Source organism: Malaclemys terrapin, chromosome 8 (assembly GCF_027887155.1).
Source record: "Malaclemys terrapin pileata isolate rMalTer1 chromosome 8, rMalTer1.hap1, whole genome shotgun sequence".
In the NCBI taxonomy this organism is placed as follows: Eukaryota; Metazoa; Chordata; order Testudines; family Emydidae; genus Malaclemys; species Malaclemys terrapin.
In genome coordinates, this window is record NC_071512.1 from 99,853,773 (window position 1) to 99,872,286 (window position 18,514).

The 18,514-nt window shown below is 44.4% G+C and overlaps 2 protein-coding genes across 8 annotated transcripts in view; both read left to right on the forward strand.

The window, feature by feature from the left end:
* Positions 1-14,608, forward strand: part of ORC1 (origin recognition complex subunit 1) — a 40,476-nt gene extending 25,868 nt beyond the window's left edge. For all 3 annotated transcript variants that reach the window (XM_054037118.1, XM_054037120.1, XM_054037119.1), the window contains exons 10-18: positions 1,010-1,116; positions 2,268-2,369; positions 2,965-3,136; positions 5,718-5,825; positions 7,872-8,021; positions 9,701-9,820; positions 12,417-12,583; positions 13,706-13,793; positions 14,231-14,608. In XM_054037118.1, coding sequence (XP_053893093.1) covers positions 1,010-1,116; positions 2,268-2,369; positions 2,965-3,136; positions 5,718-5,825; positions 7,872-8,021; positions 9,701-9,820; positions 12,417-12,583; positions 13,706-13,793; positions 14,231-14,425 — 1,209 coding nt within the window. In that variant the 3' untranslated portion in view covers positions 14,426-14,608. The remainder of the gene's footprint in view (positions 1-1,009; positions 1,117-2,267; positions 2,370-2,964; positions 3,137-5,717; positions 5,826-7,871; positions 8,022-9,700; positions 9,821-12,416; positions 12,584-13,705; positions 13,794-14,230) is intronic.
* Positions 14,609-17,395: 2,787 nt separating this feature from the next.
* Positions 17,396-18,514, forward strand: part of CC2D1B (coiled-coil and C2 domain containing 1B) — a 67,262-nt gene continuing 66,143 nt past the window's right edge. For 3 of the 5 annotated variants that reach the window (XM_054037122.1, XM_054037125.1, XM_054037126.1), the window contains exon 1: positions 17,396-17,474. The gene's annotated coding sequence lies outside the window, so the exon portion shown is untranslated. Of the gene's footprint in view, positions 17,475-17,498; positions 17,663-18,271; positions 18,360-18,514 lie in introns of those variants that run through there. The other 2 variants (XM_054037123.1, XM_054037124.1) reach the window with 2 other exon arrangements.

Here is an 18,514-nt window from a genome sequence, read left to right on the forward strand (position 1 = left end):
GCTCTGGGTTTTGTTAGTTCTAACTAAGCCATTTGTTTCATCTGAGTGTTTCATGCATGTTTACCAAGGTGAACAAAGCATCTGGAGCAAGGTGGGTCAGTGTGCGAAATAAGATACCTGCTGAATGATGTATGTTGTGCCACTATAAATCAGAAGAGGCTAGCCTTAGGGGAGGAAATGTTGTTTTGAATTGGAGGTGAAAGATAAGATAATATGCAGATCTATAACTTATCTTATGGATTACGTCTCTGCTTCCTGAAACAAAATAGAAATGAAGTCCTTTGTTACTAACACCTGAAATCAGTGTTTCTCAAATTGTTGATCAGGACACAGGTCCCTGGCTGATGGTAGATAGAATAGAAAAATCTTGAGACCCAAGGGGTGAGGAGGAATTGAGATGTTGAGTAGGGAGATGGTCCATGAAAGTATCTTTCTTTGAAAAAGTGATGTACAGAATAGTTGAAGAATCCCACCTTAAACTATTAAAACTGAAACTATTTAAATCTATTTGTCACCATTGATGGTCTTCTGTGTTTATACAGTGCCTAACAGTGGGGTCCTGATTGGTTACTGGTTCTTCTAGGCACAATGGTAATACAAATAATTGAGGTGCTGCTTGTTTGCTTTGTTTTTCAGTTGGACACTGAAATTAGACAGGAGACTCACTGCCTATGCAGTCTCTCTGGTTCTTGTGGTTTTACAGCACCGCAAGGGGGATTGTTTAAATTTAAAAACTCATCAGATGCTTAAAAGTTTCATGGGATTTTTTTTATTGGGGGTTTCAAATATCCCCCTTAACATTTAGGCTTTTTTTATGTCTAAATCTTAGTCAAATAACCTTAATAAAGTCCAGCTCTTGCCTCACTTTCGCACTCTGAAATCCTCAAATGATCTTTGAGCATAATCAGTCTTTTGCAAATGTAGACAGAAGATGGTCTCTAATATAAATACATCTGATACTATGCAGAACCTACTTCTAGTGTTTGAGGATTTTGACTTTTCTCTGCAGCCTGAGCCAAGAACCCCCAAGACACCCCGAAATGCTACTCCCAGAATTCCCATTCGAAACCAAGCAACAGAGAAACCAGCCAATGTGCTAGAAGAGGCCCGATTAAGGTAAAGTGTAGCAGAGGGATTATCCTGTTACTTCAACAGAGAAATGAGGAACAGGGGGTAACACCAAGAAAATGCCACCTTTGCTTTATTCATATGGGGTAAAGGCACAAATGCTATTTCCAAGCTAAGGGTTTCCTCAAGAACTGGCAATAGCAGAAGCATCCTTGGTTCAGAGACTAAGGGCAGGAATACTCTCCAGGATTAAAAATATTTAGACTGGTCTATGCATACTAAGAGCTTATCAATACTGGCAATTAACCGTGCTGCAACTTCCTCGTTCCAGGGTGTGAAAAAACACCTCCCTGAGTGCAGCAAGTTGCAGCACTGTAAAGCGCCAGTGTAAACAGTGCCCCAGCGCTGGGAGCCGCGCCCCTCGTTGAGGTGGCTTCTCCCAGCGCTGTGCCGCGACCACACAAGGCACATTAAAGTGCTGCCAGTGTAGATTAGCCCTAAGTTTAGGTTTCTGGATATGTAAATTTTCCTCCAACGTTTTCCTTATTGCTTCTCAACAATATTAATTACTAAGATCCCTGAGCTACAGAAATTGGTAGCAATATTTATTTTACTCTGCACAATGCTAGAGAATCAGTGGGTTTCTCCAAGCTTTTGCAGGGCACTTACACACTGGCTCCCATTAGTGAAAAAAACACTAGTTACTGGTTTGAGTCCTACCTGCTCCGTTGAAATAAATGCTTATAGGAGTGGCTGTGTCTTTCTCTCAACTCCTTCCCTTTACTTGACTGTCTCACCCTCAATACTTCCTGTTATCAGGTTCCCCTATTCCTTCATTCTTCCTTTTTGTGATTTTTGTTGTCTGGGCAAGCAGTAGATGAATCTTCTTGACTTTTGCATGTCCGTGCTATTTGCTTGCGAAGATCAGAGCATGTGGTATCTGGAAGTTTTTGGAGAACATATGTGAAGGCTAGGTTAAGGTCACTTTCTAAAAGACTTTAAAACTTAAGGTTCCTTTTTAAAACAAAAAATAAACCAAGCACTCTTGGCACTCTTACAGTTAAGGCAGATTCAATGTATCTATATGTATTTGTGTGTGTAGGAAGAGGGGGTTTCTTCCCACTTGCCTTTCTGCAAGTTGGAGCTTTGAAAACTCTAAAATCTTGACTAGCGTGTTTTCTTTTTGGTTTCAATCAAAGGCTGCACGTTTCCACCATCCCAGGTTCCCTGCCTTGCCGAGAAGAGGAGTTCCAGGATATCTATAATTTTGTAGAAAGCAAACTTATTGATGGAACAGGAGGGTGAGTTGTCTCATGGCCTCCTTCTGTATACAGTTCGGGGGTTGGTCAGAAGCAGCTATTAGCACTTCAGCAGGCTGTTTGGGTAAATAGAGAGAAAATTTATTCCACTTTGAAATGCAATTTGGGAAAGGAAAGGATGCAGTAAACCACCCAGATCATGTTTGTCTGTGGCAGAAGAGCAGCAGTAGTGTGGCATCTAATCTTTCTGAACAAGTTAGTCCCAGTTTGTTGAAATTCATATAATCCTAGCAGCGTTTTGCTTTTGGCTCTACTTGATAAAAAACTCTCCTGCAGTCTTTCTGCTTACTCAGATTTTAACTAAAGACTGAGATATCTTTTCCAGCACATCCGAAATTGACTAGATAATTTTTTTTGCCTGTTCTATAGAAATAGTTATAACTCATCATATAATCTTTATGACCCTGCTGTTAGGCAGGCAAATGTTATCCACAATGTGCAGATAGAAAAGCTGAAGTTTAGGGACTTGCCCAAGGCAACCAAAAGGAGTCATTTTCAAAGATGGGTTTAGAATTTGGGAGTTCCCAGTCCTGTGTGCAAATCACTGGGATCATGAATGGATCCTCTCCTGTTTCAGGTGTATGTACATTTCTGGGGTTCCTGGAACAGGCAAAACAGCAACTGTTCACGAAGTAATTCGTTGTCTCCAACAAGCAGCAGAAAATGATGGGGTACCATCCTTCCAGTTCATAGAAATCAATGGCATGAAGCTGACTGACCCTCACCAGGCCTATGTGCAAATATTACAGGTAAGCAAGGCCTCTCTGACATATCCCTGATATGAAGGGAAATTGAGCTCCTGTCACTTTTCTTTCTCAGAGGCCTATGCCCAGCCCTATGTGAGTCATAACTCTAACTAACACATCCCAGCAGTCCTCTCAAGGAACAGCATGCTTTTCTCCTAGGACAGGCTTGTAAAGTGATCTCATTTTGGAGATTCCTGCTATTAAGGCTGGAGAGATTGTTCCTTGAGTACTTTGATGTATTGAACTTCACCAAGGCAGCAGCACCAAGGAAATCCGGTTTTATAACATCAGTTCCTTAAAAAAAATTACAAAGTAAATTCCTGATTTTTCCTCCCCATACCTCTTTGTGCATGCTTGCCTGTGCGTCTGAAAGTTGCTGCGCTGACAATACGAGAGGCCACTCTAGCAACAGAATAGTTACCTAAACGGCGACAGACCTGATTGCCACCATGCTTTAGCCCTGACGAAGAGGAACTGCCTCTGTGGATCATACAGTATTTTCAATCTCCCTGACATGGTAATCCTTAGTATCTCTCCTGAAGCTGCCACGAATGCTGCTGGTTGAGAGGGAAAGTATTTTTATTGTGTGGACCACAGTCTTCTAGGAACTGGACTGAGACCACTAAATAGCCATCAATGGTAACAAGTCATGGCCTCTGTGAATCTAGGCTGTCAAACCAGTGACTTAGAAATGAAAGATTCTGTGTTCCATTACAAGTTTTCTGAAACATCAGTTCCTTCTCTTGCAAGATTCCTGTTCCTAATTAAAGTTCAAGGTTGCATTTGCCCCGGGGCTGGTGGTATTGGCTGAGCTACAAATGTTTCCGTGCTAATGTAAGAGAGGTATTTGTTGTGGGGGAAGTGTGCAGGTGTAAGCCAGTGGTGAGAGGAGTGCAGAAAGTGGCTACTGTAGCCATGGCCCTCTGCTCTGCAGCACAATGAAACCATGTTCCAAGGCAAGCACCTCTCAGTTCCAAGGTACTTTTTTGCCATATGATATCCATCCTCCCAACTCTGACAAAAACACACACAACTATGGATCATTGTAAAAAATGCTCACTGATGTAAAATTGGTCAAGGATTATTTTCAACAATGATTAGTTTTGACAATAGGGCATCTTCACTGCTTTTCATAAGGCTGGTTTCTGTCAGCCTCACCATTTGTGATGTCATGCAGGCATCCCAGCTTAGAACATCCTTCCTCTCCCCTGGGTTCCAGGCAAGGGGAGCTTGTAGCCAACTTAAACTACTCATCTGTCTGATTCCCCGGGCCTTGACTGCTGCACTGCTCTGCAGGCAGCTCAGCCAGCCAACGTACACTTCTGGTTCCAGCTACTTCCCTGGCTGAGAGCTTGTCCAGCTCTGGTTCCCTGACCTCCTGCTATATGGCTCCATGGAACAGTGCAGGGAACAAGCACTGTAATCCATTTGACTCTCCCTTGTGAGGAAAGCAACAGGCAGCTACCAGCAGGTTTTGGCAGAGATCAGGGAGTAAGAAAACAGAACTTCAGGCCCCATGCTGTAACAAAATGGCAAATTCTGTGGCAAAAATACTGAATTCCATGGCATCTTGGGAAAATGCAAAATTCCATAGCTGTGGAATCATGGAGTCTATGGGACCTGATTCAGATAACGAAGGAGTGCACACCTCTCAATTGTTATTTCAGGCTGTCTTTGGATTGAGGAAGAAAATAATGCATCGATTACATTCTGTGTTTTCGAGGTTACCTTTGCAATCCTCAATCCTAGAAACAATTTTTTTTAAATGAAAGCTGATATTCTGGAGCACAGTTCTGCAGCAAGTGGTGAATTCTGCAGTCATGGAATTTGTAGTGCCCCAGCTTATAATGTGTGGAAGGGAGAAGAAGGTACTTTATATGCCCCTTCCTAACAATCATGTTTACCTGGTTTTTCTGTACCCGCATGACTCTGAACTTGTTGGCTATCTGACTGGTATGTATGTGAGGTAATTCTGAAATGGTCACACTGATTCCTATGAGCCTCAACAGCTGCAGTTGGGCTATAATATATGGACAGCAGTTTACAATATTACCTCTTGCTTTATAGATCAATTCAGAAGTAAACTTGGAGAAAGATTAAACAGAAGAGTAAATTATTCAGTCCAAGGTCTTTTTGGCTATATATAAATTCTTTAATATGGACCTGAGATTGCTGGAGTCAGACAAGTTATTCTTGCAGCTGATTTGGGCTGGCAGCAGGGCTTTCTTCTTTCAGGGTCTCTGTGAAACCCTCTTCAAGTGTGCCTGCTTATATATTTCTAAGACAGTCTTCAAGGGTTTGTTGCAAGATCTCTCTCTTTGAACAAGTCCGTGACCATTATAACCTTCCTTTTAACTAGGTCTTTCCTGATTCCTCGTCTTTTCCTTTATGTCCAGTTTTTGGTAGAGCGATTTGTCTTTTTGAGGGCTTCTGAGCCCAGTTCTGTTGTGTTAACTTGTGTGTGTATGTAGTGTTCAGCTACTTGGTGATGTGCGGTAGACAGATGTCAAACAGACTAAGAATTAGACCCCTAGGTATTGGACTACAGATTGATTAATCTTGTGTACTGTTTAATCTCATTCAGCTACTGACAGGTCAGAAGGTGACAGCAACCCATGCTGCAGAGCTGTTGGCAAAGCTATTCAGCACACCAGGGCCAAAGAGGAAGACCACAGTGCTGATAGTGGATGAGGTGAGAAGTGTCCCACACCCCTTTTATCCTAATATCACAGGGAGTGGATATTTTCGGGGCTGGACGGGAATGCAAGGGGGATTATCCAAATGGCCTGTATGTGTTTTAAAATTAGGAGACTGGGGGAGATTTAAGGCACCAAAACGAATCTTTTAGGCAATCCTATGAAACTGAATGTACAGAATGAGTCTTTCTGCTGCCTTAGTAGGTTAGACCCATGAGAGCACATTATAACTGTGCTCTGTGTTGGCTTCTGGTTCACTTCTAGGTACAATTTAAGGAGTTAGTTACAGTCTGTAAAGCCCTTAAAATAGACTGGGATTCAGCTACATTAGAGGCTGCCTCTTGTCTGGATGTTTTCTTCCTACTGTGAGAGCAAATTCACTAATGTTATGGGGACACTGTGTCCTAATTTGCAAATCTTCTGCAAATGCATACTATGTGTAGTAATGACAAACTAATAGGCCACACTGGGTTCCGGGACCTTACTCAGATGCATGAGCATCTTGGCTTATAAACCTATTACTAATAGTAGAATTAGTATTACAGCAGCACCTAGAGAGTCCAGCTGAGACTGGATTCAGGGTACAAGTTCTTAGTAAAAGACAGTCCCTTCTCTGGAGAGCTTAAAGTCTAAATAGATGAGACAGATAAAGGGTGGAAGAATGGAAGTAGTAGTATCCCCATGTTACAGATGATGAAATGAGACAAGTTGACAAGATCACTCATCAAAGGCTCCTAAGTAAAGTAAGCAGCCATGAATATGAGTGATTGTCCCCTCATGGATCAGTAACTGGTTAAAAGATAGGAAACAAAGGGTAGGAATAAATGGTCAGTTTTCACAGGGGAGAGAGGTAAATGACGGGTCCCCCAAGGATCTGTACTGGGATCTGTGCTGTTCAACATAATAATAATTGATCTGGAAAAAGGGGTAAATAGTGAGGTAGCAAAGTTTGCAGATGATACAAAATTATTCAAGATAGATATGTCCAAAGCAGACTGCGAAGTTACAAGGGGAGACCTCAAAACTGGGTTACCTGGGCAACAAAATGGCAAATGAAATTCAATATTGATAAATGCAAAATAATGTACATTGGAAAACAATCACAACAAAATGATGGGGTCTAGTTGTTACCATTCAAGAAAGAGCTCTTGAAATCATTCTAGATAGTTATCTGAAAACATCTGCTCAATATGCTGCAGTAGTCCAGAAAACCTAACAATGTTAGGAACCATTAGGAAATGGATACATAAGACAGAAAATATCATAATGCCACTATATAAATCCATGATATGCTCTCACCTTGAATTCTGCTTGCAGTTCTAGTTGCACCATCTCAAAAAGATATATTAGAATTGGGAAAAAGTAAAGAGAAGGCAGCAAAATTAATTAGGGGTATGGAGCAGCTATCATATGAGGAGAGATTAAAAAGACTGGGACTGTTCAGCTTGGGTGGATATAATGTGATTTTGTGGACCTCTGAATGATGTGGAGAAAGTGAATAAGGAAGTGTTGTTTACCCCTTCAGATAACACAAACCAGGGGTCACACAATGAAATTAATAGGCAGCAGGTTTAAAACAAACATAAAGAAGTACTTCTTCACACAACGCACAGTCAAAGGCCAGAAGTATAAGTGGTTCAAAAAGAATTAGATAAGATTGTGGAGGATAGGTCCATCAATCGCCATTAACCAAGGAATGCAACAGCATGCTCTGGGTGTTCCTAAATCTCTAACTGTTAGAAGCTGTAACTAGACAACAGGGGATGGATCACTCGATAAATTGCCCTGTTCTGTTCGCTCTCCGTGAAGCATCTGGCAGCGGCCACTGTCGGTAGACAGATACTGGGCTATGTGGAGCATTGGTCTGATCCAGTACAGCCGTTCTTATGAGACAGAGACGTTAAATGACCCAGATCATATAGGAAGCCTGTGGCAGAGCCAGATATTGAACCTACCTCTCCTGAGTCTTTATCAAGTGTCTTAACCACAAGACCATCCTTCCTCTCCAATTAACATCTGTCTCCTTTCTCTCCTGGGTCCAGCTTGACCTCCTGTGGACCCGAAAGCAGGATGTGATGTACAATCTATTTGACTGGCCAACCCAAAAGCAAGCCAAGCTGATCATCCTGGCCATCGCTAACACCATGGATTTGCCGGAGAGGATCATGATGAACAGAGTAGCTAGTAGGCTGGTATGTCCTGACAGCTTTGTTGCTACACTGAGAGGTGATATGGGGAGATTAGAAGTGCAGGAGCCAGCTATCTAATTAGAGGCTATATCAAGAAGGGGAGCCCTCTGTGTTCTTTCTTGTCAGGAGGAATTAAGGAAATTGGAGCCAGATGACTATACAATTTGCAATTATACATATTAGGATTTGGATAATCACATGTCATACATCACTGGGTAAACTGATTGCCCCAGGGTTAGAGAAAATTCCTTTGCTACTCATCCCCATCACATCATTGCACAATGACTTATTGCCTTTCTCTGAAGTATAAGGTGTTGCGTACTTCGGGACAGAATATTGGACACGGTCTGATTCAGTGAGTAATAAATTATATTTTCCTAACCATATTTTCCATGCTGTTCAGAAAAGTTGCTTGGAAAAATGGTACCAGAGTTGCAGATTGATTCCTTCGGTGACTTTCAGATCTCAGTTTACAAGTAAAATTATTTTTTCTAAATGCCTGGCCTGCAAACTCAACCTGGGATCTGAGAGTCCACTGATTACTTTTTGGCTCATGTATAATCAATAGAAATAAAGATTCTGGGTAGTTCTAAATTCTGTTATCTTGTGGAACATTGAAGGCAGTAGGTTGCACAGGTACAACCAAAGGCACAATTTGGCTCTACAATTGAAATTTAGTTAATTCCATTCATGCCTGAGCCGGAACAGAAGTATCTCACTCCTAATAGTTACTAACTGTCCAGTGATAACAGGAGTACTTTAGTCATGAAAGTCAGCAGTTAAGACTTTGCATGTCTATGTACACACACAGGTATATCTAAGTGAGAAAGGGCTATTTTTACATAGAGTAGAGCCTCTCCTTGAGTGATTCTGAGATAAATGGGTGACATTTAAAAGCTTCCTTTACTGGGGCAGCCTGATGGCCCATAGTTTCTGTGCTGGAAACTTGCATTTTGAAAATAGGTGCTCCTTCTTCTCAGGTCCATTGTGGTGGGGGCAGGCCATGCTGTCAGCTCCCCTGGAGAGTTTCACTGGCTTTCACGTGCCTGGGTGCACCTTCTTCTTTTGCATGTATGGTGCAGCAATGATGAAAATTTTGAACTGGTCTTGGGGGATGAATAGAGAGACTGCCCCCACCGCAGAAGTTGAAAAAGTTATCCGTAGCAAGCCATGCTTGTGAGAAGATTGACAGTGGGCTATTTTGGAAGCCATTAATGGGCAGGGCCCAATGTGTGTGAAGGGGATGTAGAACAGCCTCTAAGGCTATGTCTACACAGCAAATAAAAACCCGTGGTTGGCCCATGCCTGCCAACTCAGGATTGCGGGGTTTGGGATGTGGGGCTATTTCATTGCTGTGTAGACTTCGGGCTCTGGCTGGAGCCCGAGCTCTAGGACCCTCTATGGAGCTCAGGCTCTAGCCTAAGCTCAAAGTCTACACAGCAATGAAATAGTCCCACAGTCCAAGCCCCACAAGCCCGAGTCGGCTGGCATGGGCTAGCCATGAGTTTTTCTTTGCTGTGTAGACATGATATACCCTTCGAGTTTTAATTGATGAGGAGGGGACATTTTCCTTAAGAGACAAGAAATGATTTAGACAAGCATTCCTTCCTGTGAAATTACACAGCATCAATAAATCCATACTGTGTGTTAACAAGTAAATGCTTCTTACTCGTTCTCTGTAGGGTCTCACCAGAATGTCCTTCCAGCCCTACACCTACAAACAGTTACAGCAGATTATCTCATCCAGGCTCAACCACATAAAAGCATTTGAAGAGGATGCAATCCAGCTAGTTTCCAGAAAGGTAAACATAGTACAAGAGTGTTATCTGTGTTGCACCATTAAGTGAGGGGACTAGTGTCAGAGGAGCATAATAGACTGTAGACAGTAATGGAGAGCAGACCCATCCCCATGGTTGGACATTTCATGGTGGAGGAGGATGCTGGCACTGTGCCCTCAACAGTCTGGTGTGCAGAGCAGTGCTGTAAGGTGTGATGCTGGAGCAATCTGCTTGCCTTTTCCCTCTTGGTTCAGTAATGTCACTCAGTAATGAAGACTAGGAGCATTGCAGTAGGATCCTGATAATACAAAGTGATGAGATGTTATCTTTCTCCAATATTTGGCATAATATGAACTACTGTGTGGCCTTGCAAAAATTAGTCTGATAATCATGATGGAAATATCCAGATCCACCTTCTTCAATGAGATGATGTTCAGGCTGCAAAGTACTCCTCACCATTCTCTCTCTCTTATTTGGAACCTGTTGTGCTTCTAGACTGATACACTCCTTGTGATAGGGGCCAATTAACTGATTAATATTTAATTTAGTGTACAAAATTGTATAAATACATTGAAGTCAATAACACTCCAAATTAAGATGTATAAATAGTTTAAAATGTCTCTGCTATTGTATGTTGTTAATATTGATCATTACAACCTTCTTTGAGATGCACATTAGCTCACTAATTCTCACTTTTAATTGCAAACCAATAATTCTCTTTAAAAAAACCCGCAGCCATAATTTACTTCTTGACAATGGATTTAATAATAGCGTATAATAGTGAGTGCCTTTTCCTGACTTCATTGCTATTGCAAAACACACTGTAGAACACAGGGCCGGCTCCAGGTGCCAGCAAAACAAGCAGGTGCTTGGGGTGGCACATTTCTAGGGAAGGCATTCTGGTGCCGGCCATCATAGGTTCTGACTCTGGGGCATGGGGGAAAAGTGCCCCCGCCGCCCCAGCTCGCCTCCGCCTGCTCCCCTGAGCATGCCGTCGCTCCACTTCTCCCCCCTCCCTCCCAGGCTTGCTGTTTCAGCTGTTTCGCGCAGCAAGGCTGGGAGGGAGGGAGAAGCCAAGCGGGCGCTCGAGGGAGGCGGCGGTGGTGGAGCGGAGGTGAGCTGGAGCGGGGAGTGGTTCCTCTACCCCCTGTGGCCCCCCCACACTAGCTCACCTCCGCTCGGCCTGCTCCCGTGAATGCGCCGTTGCTTCACTTCTCCGCCCTCCCTTGCCTGAGAGGGAGGAGGGAGAAGCGGAGTGGCAGCGTGCCCGGGGGAGCAGGCGGAGCGGAGGTGAGCTAGGGCGGGAGATTGCGGGCAGGGCCGGCTCCAGGCACCAGCTTAACAAGCAGGTGCTTGGGGCGGCCAAGGGAGAGGGGCGGCACCTGCGGCAATTCGTGGGTGGCAGGTCCCTCACTCCCTCTAGGAGCGAAGGACCTGCCACTGAATTGCGGCTTTTTTTTTCCCAATTTTGCGCTTGGGGCGGCAGAAATGCTGGAGCCGGCCCTGGTTGCGGGGGGCCCGCAGGAAGCAATAGTGGGGGGAATGCGGCACGCCCGGGGGAGGAGGCGGTGCTGGAGATTTGGGGAAGGGATTCGGAAGGGGTGGAGTTGAGGCGGGGCTGGGGGCATGAAAAAAAAGGTGAGGACGGCCAAAATTTTTTTTGCTTGGGGTGGCAAAAATCCTAGAGCCGGCCCTGGTAGAACACAGTATGCTATGAAATATTCTCACAAATAATTGTCAAAATTAAAAAATAATTATGAATTAGCTTGGATTTTGGTAAAATGAATAATGTTAATTTTGCAGATTAGTGCATAATCTGCAATGGGTCTCCTGGTCAGTGTGATTTTTTGAAGAGATTGTGCTCTGTAAGAACAATCACTTTTTATGGCCAGATTTTCAAAAGTATTGCTGACTTGTCTCCTGTTGATAACAAGGGGAGCTGTAAGTGTTGAGCACCTTTGAAAATTAGGCCACTACTATATTTCTCTCACACAAATTCTTTCCTGTGTTAAAATGTAAACTAGAGATGGGATTTTCAAAAGCGCTTAAGGGACTTTCAGTGGGTGTTGGGCATGAAACATCAGGCACTTTTGAAAATCCCCCAGCTATATATTTGGGGAAACCCTTTTGCAATGTTCTCCTGCAGTCTGTTAGAAACAACAGATGAGAAGACCAAGCATTACTGAGTGATAAACACTTGTGCAGATTGCTCATGGTATGATTTTTTTTCTGGTTGAAAATTGATTAGAATACAGATTATGGGTGAGATTTACAGAAATTTCCAGTGTTGACCTAACTCTACTCCCATTGAAGTTGGTGGGAGTTTTATCATTAACTTTGATGGGTGCAGAGTTGAGCCAATGTAGAGAGGTTTTTAAAAATCACGCCCTCTTTGTAGAAATTGTTATACATGTATCTTTACAGCAATTGATGTAATGACCAGATGGGATTTTTGGGTTTGATCAATAAAAGTTACGTTTTTAAAACAAGGATCTCTAGGAATGGCTGTCTACAGTGGCACAGCTCTGCTGATTTTAAAAGAACCCTGTCAATTCTTGTTGCTGTTTGTTCTCAGCTGCTGGGAAAGTGCTACTAATGATGTGATGCTTTTCCTTTTCAGGTGGCAGCATTATCTGGTGATGCAAGGCGTTGTCTTGATATTTGTAGAAGGTCCACTGAGATCTGCGAGTTCTCGAGCCAGAAAAGTGCCTCTGGACTGGTCAGCATGGCCCATGTAATGAAAGCCATAGATGAAATGTTTTCATCCCCTTATATAAATTCAATCAGGTAAAATTGCAGTTTAGAGATATCTTCTCATGTTTTCAACCCAATCTTGAGCCCAGTTATTCTCCCAGAGAAAAAAAATTATATATGTAATATCTGCACTTATATCAAGCATTTTACAAACTTTCTTTCACAGCACCTTTAGGAGGGTAGGAAGCATTCCTCTCTTCCAGATGAAGGTACAGAATAAGTGCTTTGTTGTGGCAAGTGACAGATCTGGGAACAGAATGCAAGAATTCGGATTCCCATTTAAACTGGATTCTTTCTTGAGCATCAAGAAGTTCTGCAGGCCAAATTAGTGTCTCAGTTAAATTTGTGGAACACAATTGCCTTCAGTGCATTTGCACAGGTTGTAAGTGACATGAATTTAGAAAGCTGTTCATGAAACTCAAGAAAGGAGAGAACCTGGCTCAGCCTCAGTTCTGCAGAGCTTAATGGGAGGAAAAAGAGTATATTTTATTTTAGTCAGCAAAGCAAGCAGATATGACTTGAAGGCACACATGGAACAGATGCCTTCAGTAAGAAGGTGTCATTTTTACAGAGTAGAACTGTGCTTTAAATGTTTATTTTAGCTCAAAACTAGAACGTGAAATTCTTAATTCACAAATGTAAATCATTCATAACGCACTGAGCATTGCACATGCGCCAGTTTTTCATTTGCTATTGAAATCCCAAACTTTTAACTCTCAAAGAAGATGCAGACTTGTTCACCAGTAGGACAAATACAAATATCATTAGGTGCTGGAATTTTTTAATTTCACAGATCTGCCATATTAAAGTAGTTGCACTCAGCCTATCTAGGTACCTATACATGGTCCCATCACCATAGTATGTGAGTGCCTGTAAACAGTGGCATGATGATTAAACTGCATGAAATGTTTCTAAATAACTTGTAAAGCCTTGTGTTACAATATATGGGGTGAAATGTGACATGAGAGTATCAGTTGGCAAGGCGATGAACTAAATAATCTTACAATTTTTCCCTTTTCTGCCTCAAAGTATGTAATGCTTTTCAGCAAGGCCTTATCAGATATTTCCTACCCCTCAAACCACCTCCTATGAGTCAGTGAAGTCCTAGATTTGGTTGAGCAAGATTGGTAGTAAGGTTTTCCTATTCTCTTTCAGGAATGCTTCATTGCATGAGCAAATGTTCCTGAAAGCAATTATAGCAGAGTTTCGCAGGTCAGGGCTCGAGGAAGCAACAGTTCAACAGGTACATTTACTATTTTTTTTTTTTTTTTATAACTTGGACAGTAGCTTTTGTCTTAATTGTTTGACTATTTTCAAAGTGTAAATTTATTGAAACAAATCATAGGTGCAAAGATAATATATGTGATTGATATAACCCAGTTCACAAAAGCTAAGGAAGATGAGAATCGAAAGGACTTGTTAGAATGAAAAAACATAGATGCTGGCATCCTAATTTATTTTATGTATTTGTATGGTTGGGTAATAGAGGAAACTTAGCTGAGTTACAATTTCTTACTTCATTGACATAGTTCTAATGTTCTGAGTTCAACAGCATGTGTGTCATCTTCGCTCCAAACAGATTCAATTGTTTGAGAGTAGAAAGCCCATCTTTTCCACCTCTTCTGTTTCCTGTTCCAATCTAATATACTGACTAAATTGAGTTGTATCTTGTTCCTCTAGATCTATCATCAGCATGTAGCACTGTGTAGGATTGAAGGTCTGCAAATTCCTACGGTATCAGAAATTATGGCAATTTGCTCAAGACTTGGTGCCTGCCGTTTCTTGCTGGTAGAGTCCAATAATAAATACCTTCATGTGCGGGTGCGCCTGAATATCAGCCAAGATGATGTCATGTATGCACTCAAGCAGGACTAAGGCAACAGAGGTTTTGTGTATATATGTAGGTGTAAATATTTTAAATATTGTTAAACTTTTAAAAAGACTGGTTTTAAAAAGATGTGTGGATAAAAATTGAACATACCAGAAACTGTTCTGTTCTGTTTTTTCTAAACCCTTTGCTTAAATTTTTAATCTATTAAAGCACTTTTTTTTTTTTATAATAAAGAATTCCTTACTAAGTGTTTTATATCTTTGCATTTAAATCACTTGTTTTTGAATGTTTTTCGGTGCTGCAGTAAGTGGTGCGTTCAGTAGGTGGCACTCTCCTCTGAGCCAGTGCTTGAAAGAGTGCCATAAAACAGAATGGAAAGTGCCCTCTTTCAAATAAGCTGTGAAAACTGAGATTTTGACCACTTGTGGGCGCTAAAGATGCTAAAGCACTTTTTTGCAAGAGTAGGGGTATCTTGACTAAACTGCAGTTTAGGTAATTTTCCTTCTAAAATTTCAACTGGATACTTGAGATCTGATTAACACTTTTCAAACATGTTTTAAAATTAAATTTCTCATCTGTTGCTTATGTGTAAGGCTGCATGTCCGTCACAGAAGTCATGGATTCCGTGACTTTCTGTGACCTCCATGACTTCTGTAGTGGCTGGTGTGGCTGGCTCCGGGCAGCCACACCAGATGCTGCTGGGGCAATCTCGGGCCACTGCACCCACCCCTCACCACCCCAGCAGCAGCAGTAGTAGTTTGGGTGTGGGAGGGGACTCAGGGCTGGGGCAGGGGGTTGGGGTGTGGGGAGGTGCTTACCTCAGGGGGGCTCCCTGGAAGTGGCTGGCATGTTCCTGCAGCTCCTAGGTGGTGGGGCCAGGGGACTCTGTGCTGCCCCTGCCTGCAGGCACTGCCCCCGCAACTCCCATGGGCTGCAGTTCCTGGCCAATGAGAGCTGTGGAGCCAGCGCTCATGGCGGGGGCAGTGCACAAAGCCCTCCTGGCCTTCCCTCCCCCTAGGAGCTGCAGGGACATGCCGGTTGCTTCCAGGGAGCTGTACAGAGCCAGGTAGGGAGCCTGCCAGCCCCACCAGCCCTCCCCAGCACCAGCAGGAGTCCCAGGCCACGTGCTGGCGCCTTGCCCCCCCAGCACCCATGCGCCCCCCAGGCTGCTGTCCCCCCAGAGTACCTGCAGCACCCCAGTGCTTTCCCTCCAGAGCACCTGCAGCCCCCGGCCCAAGTTTTAATTAGGGATATATATTACAAATCATTGTCAGGTCATGGGCCATGAATTTTTACGGCCCGTGACCTGTCCATGACTTACTAAAAATACCTATGACTAAAACGTAGCCTTATGTGCACTGAAAGTATACAACGTTGTAGGCAAGGCCAGAAGGGGTGGGGAGAGCATGAGTGTTTGTTACTGGAAATTTTGTATTTTCATAGAAGAATGAGCTTTACATTTCGCTTTGAATTTAAGCATGTTTATCTGTTACACAGAAGAGTTTCAGAGGAATTGCCTGAAGACAGCTGATGGAGGTTTGGTTAAACTGTTTTCAGTATGAAATTGTACTTGAGAAAAAAATTACCAAAATTACTGATGATATCTTGATTTGCTATTTTTAAATTACATTTTTAATCACTTTAAAATGATTTATTAGTGTGAAATGTGCTGCAAAAATAGTTCACGCTTGTAGTAAGTGACTTCAGTATAGAAAATGTGGGAATGGCTTACTGTGCTGATAGAGGGTTTACCTCACAATGAGTTTTTATGGAATAGCCACTCTAGCTGAGAGCTAGGACCTCATCAGTTTCTACAGTAACTCATAATCCAAAATATTGTGGCAGATTGGATCTAAATTCCACAGCAAGACCCCAGTTTCTGTGGCAGACTGGAACTTCAAAGTAGCCTCAGGGAGAATGTAAATATGGATGTCATAATTTAAAGAATAAAACAGTACAATATTTTTTTTATTTAGTGTCTAAATTTTCAAATTTGCCACTGATTGTGGTGTTTTAACACAACTGCATTGTGGACTGTTGAGGTAAATCTGAAGGTTTTGGTAATTAGGTAGGCATATTTAGAACTTTTGGTACATGAAGGTGTGGGGGGGGGGGTTGCAGTTTAGGATGGGATAAACCACCATAATTGCATATTTCTGCTAAAATTATCAGGAGTGAAATAGTTAATAAAATTGGCTTTAAGTAACTATTAGTTTTCAGAGCTAAGTCCATTGAGATGAATGAAGTTCACACCTCAGAGCTCTCCCCCCGCCCCCACTCTAGAAAATTCAGTGTCTGGCCTTCCAACTGTGAACCATCTTCACAATCAAATGCTAGAAACAGCTTTAATTAACAAAAAAAAGGGGCAAATTCCATGACATACACAGGACTACTGTCCGTGGATCATTGACCATCTGGCTTTGCCCTTTACAGACAGAGGTGCTGTCCCTGGTTCAGTGAGCTTTAGGCCAATGTTAAGCTTGGGTGTCTATCAGGCACCAAATCCATATGTAGTTGCTTAAGAAAACTAGTGTAGTTGCTGGCTGGCCATGACTTTAACTGCAGGGTATTGTTATCTGCTCCAAAAGGTGTCACTGGGACTTGCTGGCAAAGACTGGAAAATAATTCGAAGGGCAACTAGCTGCTTTAGGCTAAGATGTGGCAATAAATGACTCTCATGGGCATCCCAGTGGTTATCTAGGCCCTATTCTTTGTTCGGTGCTTCCCTCTGCCTCTGAACCAGTATTACTGGCTTGGGTTTGGTTCTACCTGTCTATTTACCTCTGTCCCTGGGTACTACATCCACTCCTCCAAACTTCACTCCCTGTCCTGGGGCAAGACCCTATGGCCCCTTTGAAATGCCACCCTACCTACCCCATCCTTATGGTCCTCCCTTCCTCTGCTCCGCCCCTTTCTCATAACCCCGCCCCCGTTCACATAGCCCCGCCCTGTGGCTTCTTTCCCCGCCCCTTTTCGCTTTGCGCCTGCGTGCGCGCTGAGCTTGGCGCCGCGTCCTGGTGTGGAGTGGCGGCGAGCGCTCGCGCGCGTCTCTTCAGGGTCTCCCGTGCGCTGGGGCTGGGCGTGCCGGGCCGGGTAGGCCAGTCACGCCGTGTGCGGGGCGGAGGCCGGCTGTCGCCTCTGTCGCTTCCCCGGAGCCTGCACAGGCCCCGTTGCCCCGCGTGGCGGGGGGAGGGAGTCGGTTATTTACAGGGCGGTGCCCGCTGCTTGTCTCCACCCGCCTTGTCCTGACAGGGAGCTCTAGCCGCTGTGCCGGGCTCCAGGTCGGGGACGGGGGAAGGAACCGGCTCCTGGGAACGGCTTCCGGGGAGGGAACCTGGAGGGACAGGCTCCTGTGCCCGGCTCAGGGGGGGAACAGGCTCCTGTGCCCGGCTCAGGGGGGAGGGGGAGAACCCAGGGGAAGGGGGGACAGATTCCTGTCCCCGGCTCCGGAGGGGGGAGGGGGAGACCCAGGGTGAGGGGGGTACAGGCTCCTTTCCCTGGCTCAGGGAGGAGGGGGAGAACCCAGGGGAAGGGGGGACAGATTCCTGTCCCCGGCTCCGGAGGGGGGAGGGGGAGACCCAGGGTGAGGGGGGTACAGGCTCCTTTCCCTGGCTCAGGGAGGAGGGGGAGAACCCAGGGGAAGGGGGGACAGATTCCTGTCCCCGGCTCCGGAGGGGGGAGGGGGAGACCCAGGGTGAGGGGGGTACAGGCTCCTTTCCCTGGCTCAGGGAGGAGGAGAACCCGGAGTGAGGGGGGACAGGCTCCCGTGCCCGGTCCAGGGGTGGAGGGGGAGAACCCAGGGGAAGGGGGGACAGGCTCCTGTACCCTGCTCAGGAGGGTGAGACCCAGGGTGAGGGGGGACAAGCTCCTTTCCCCGGCTCAGGGAGGAGGGGGGACAGGTTCCTGTGCCCGGTTCCAGGTCTGGGGAGGGGTTTAGTAACTTGGGGGTGTTGCAGAGTGGTGTCTCTGGTCTGCAGGGTGGGTATAATATCCCTGGTGTGGGATTACAGGGCGGTGCTGGTCTGGGTGGGTATCGTAACCATGGGTTGGTGGTTACAGACTGGTGTCCCTGCTCTGTGGAGTGGATGTAGTAAGCCGGGGTGGGGGGGTTACGGGGTTGGGTATGGTGACCC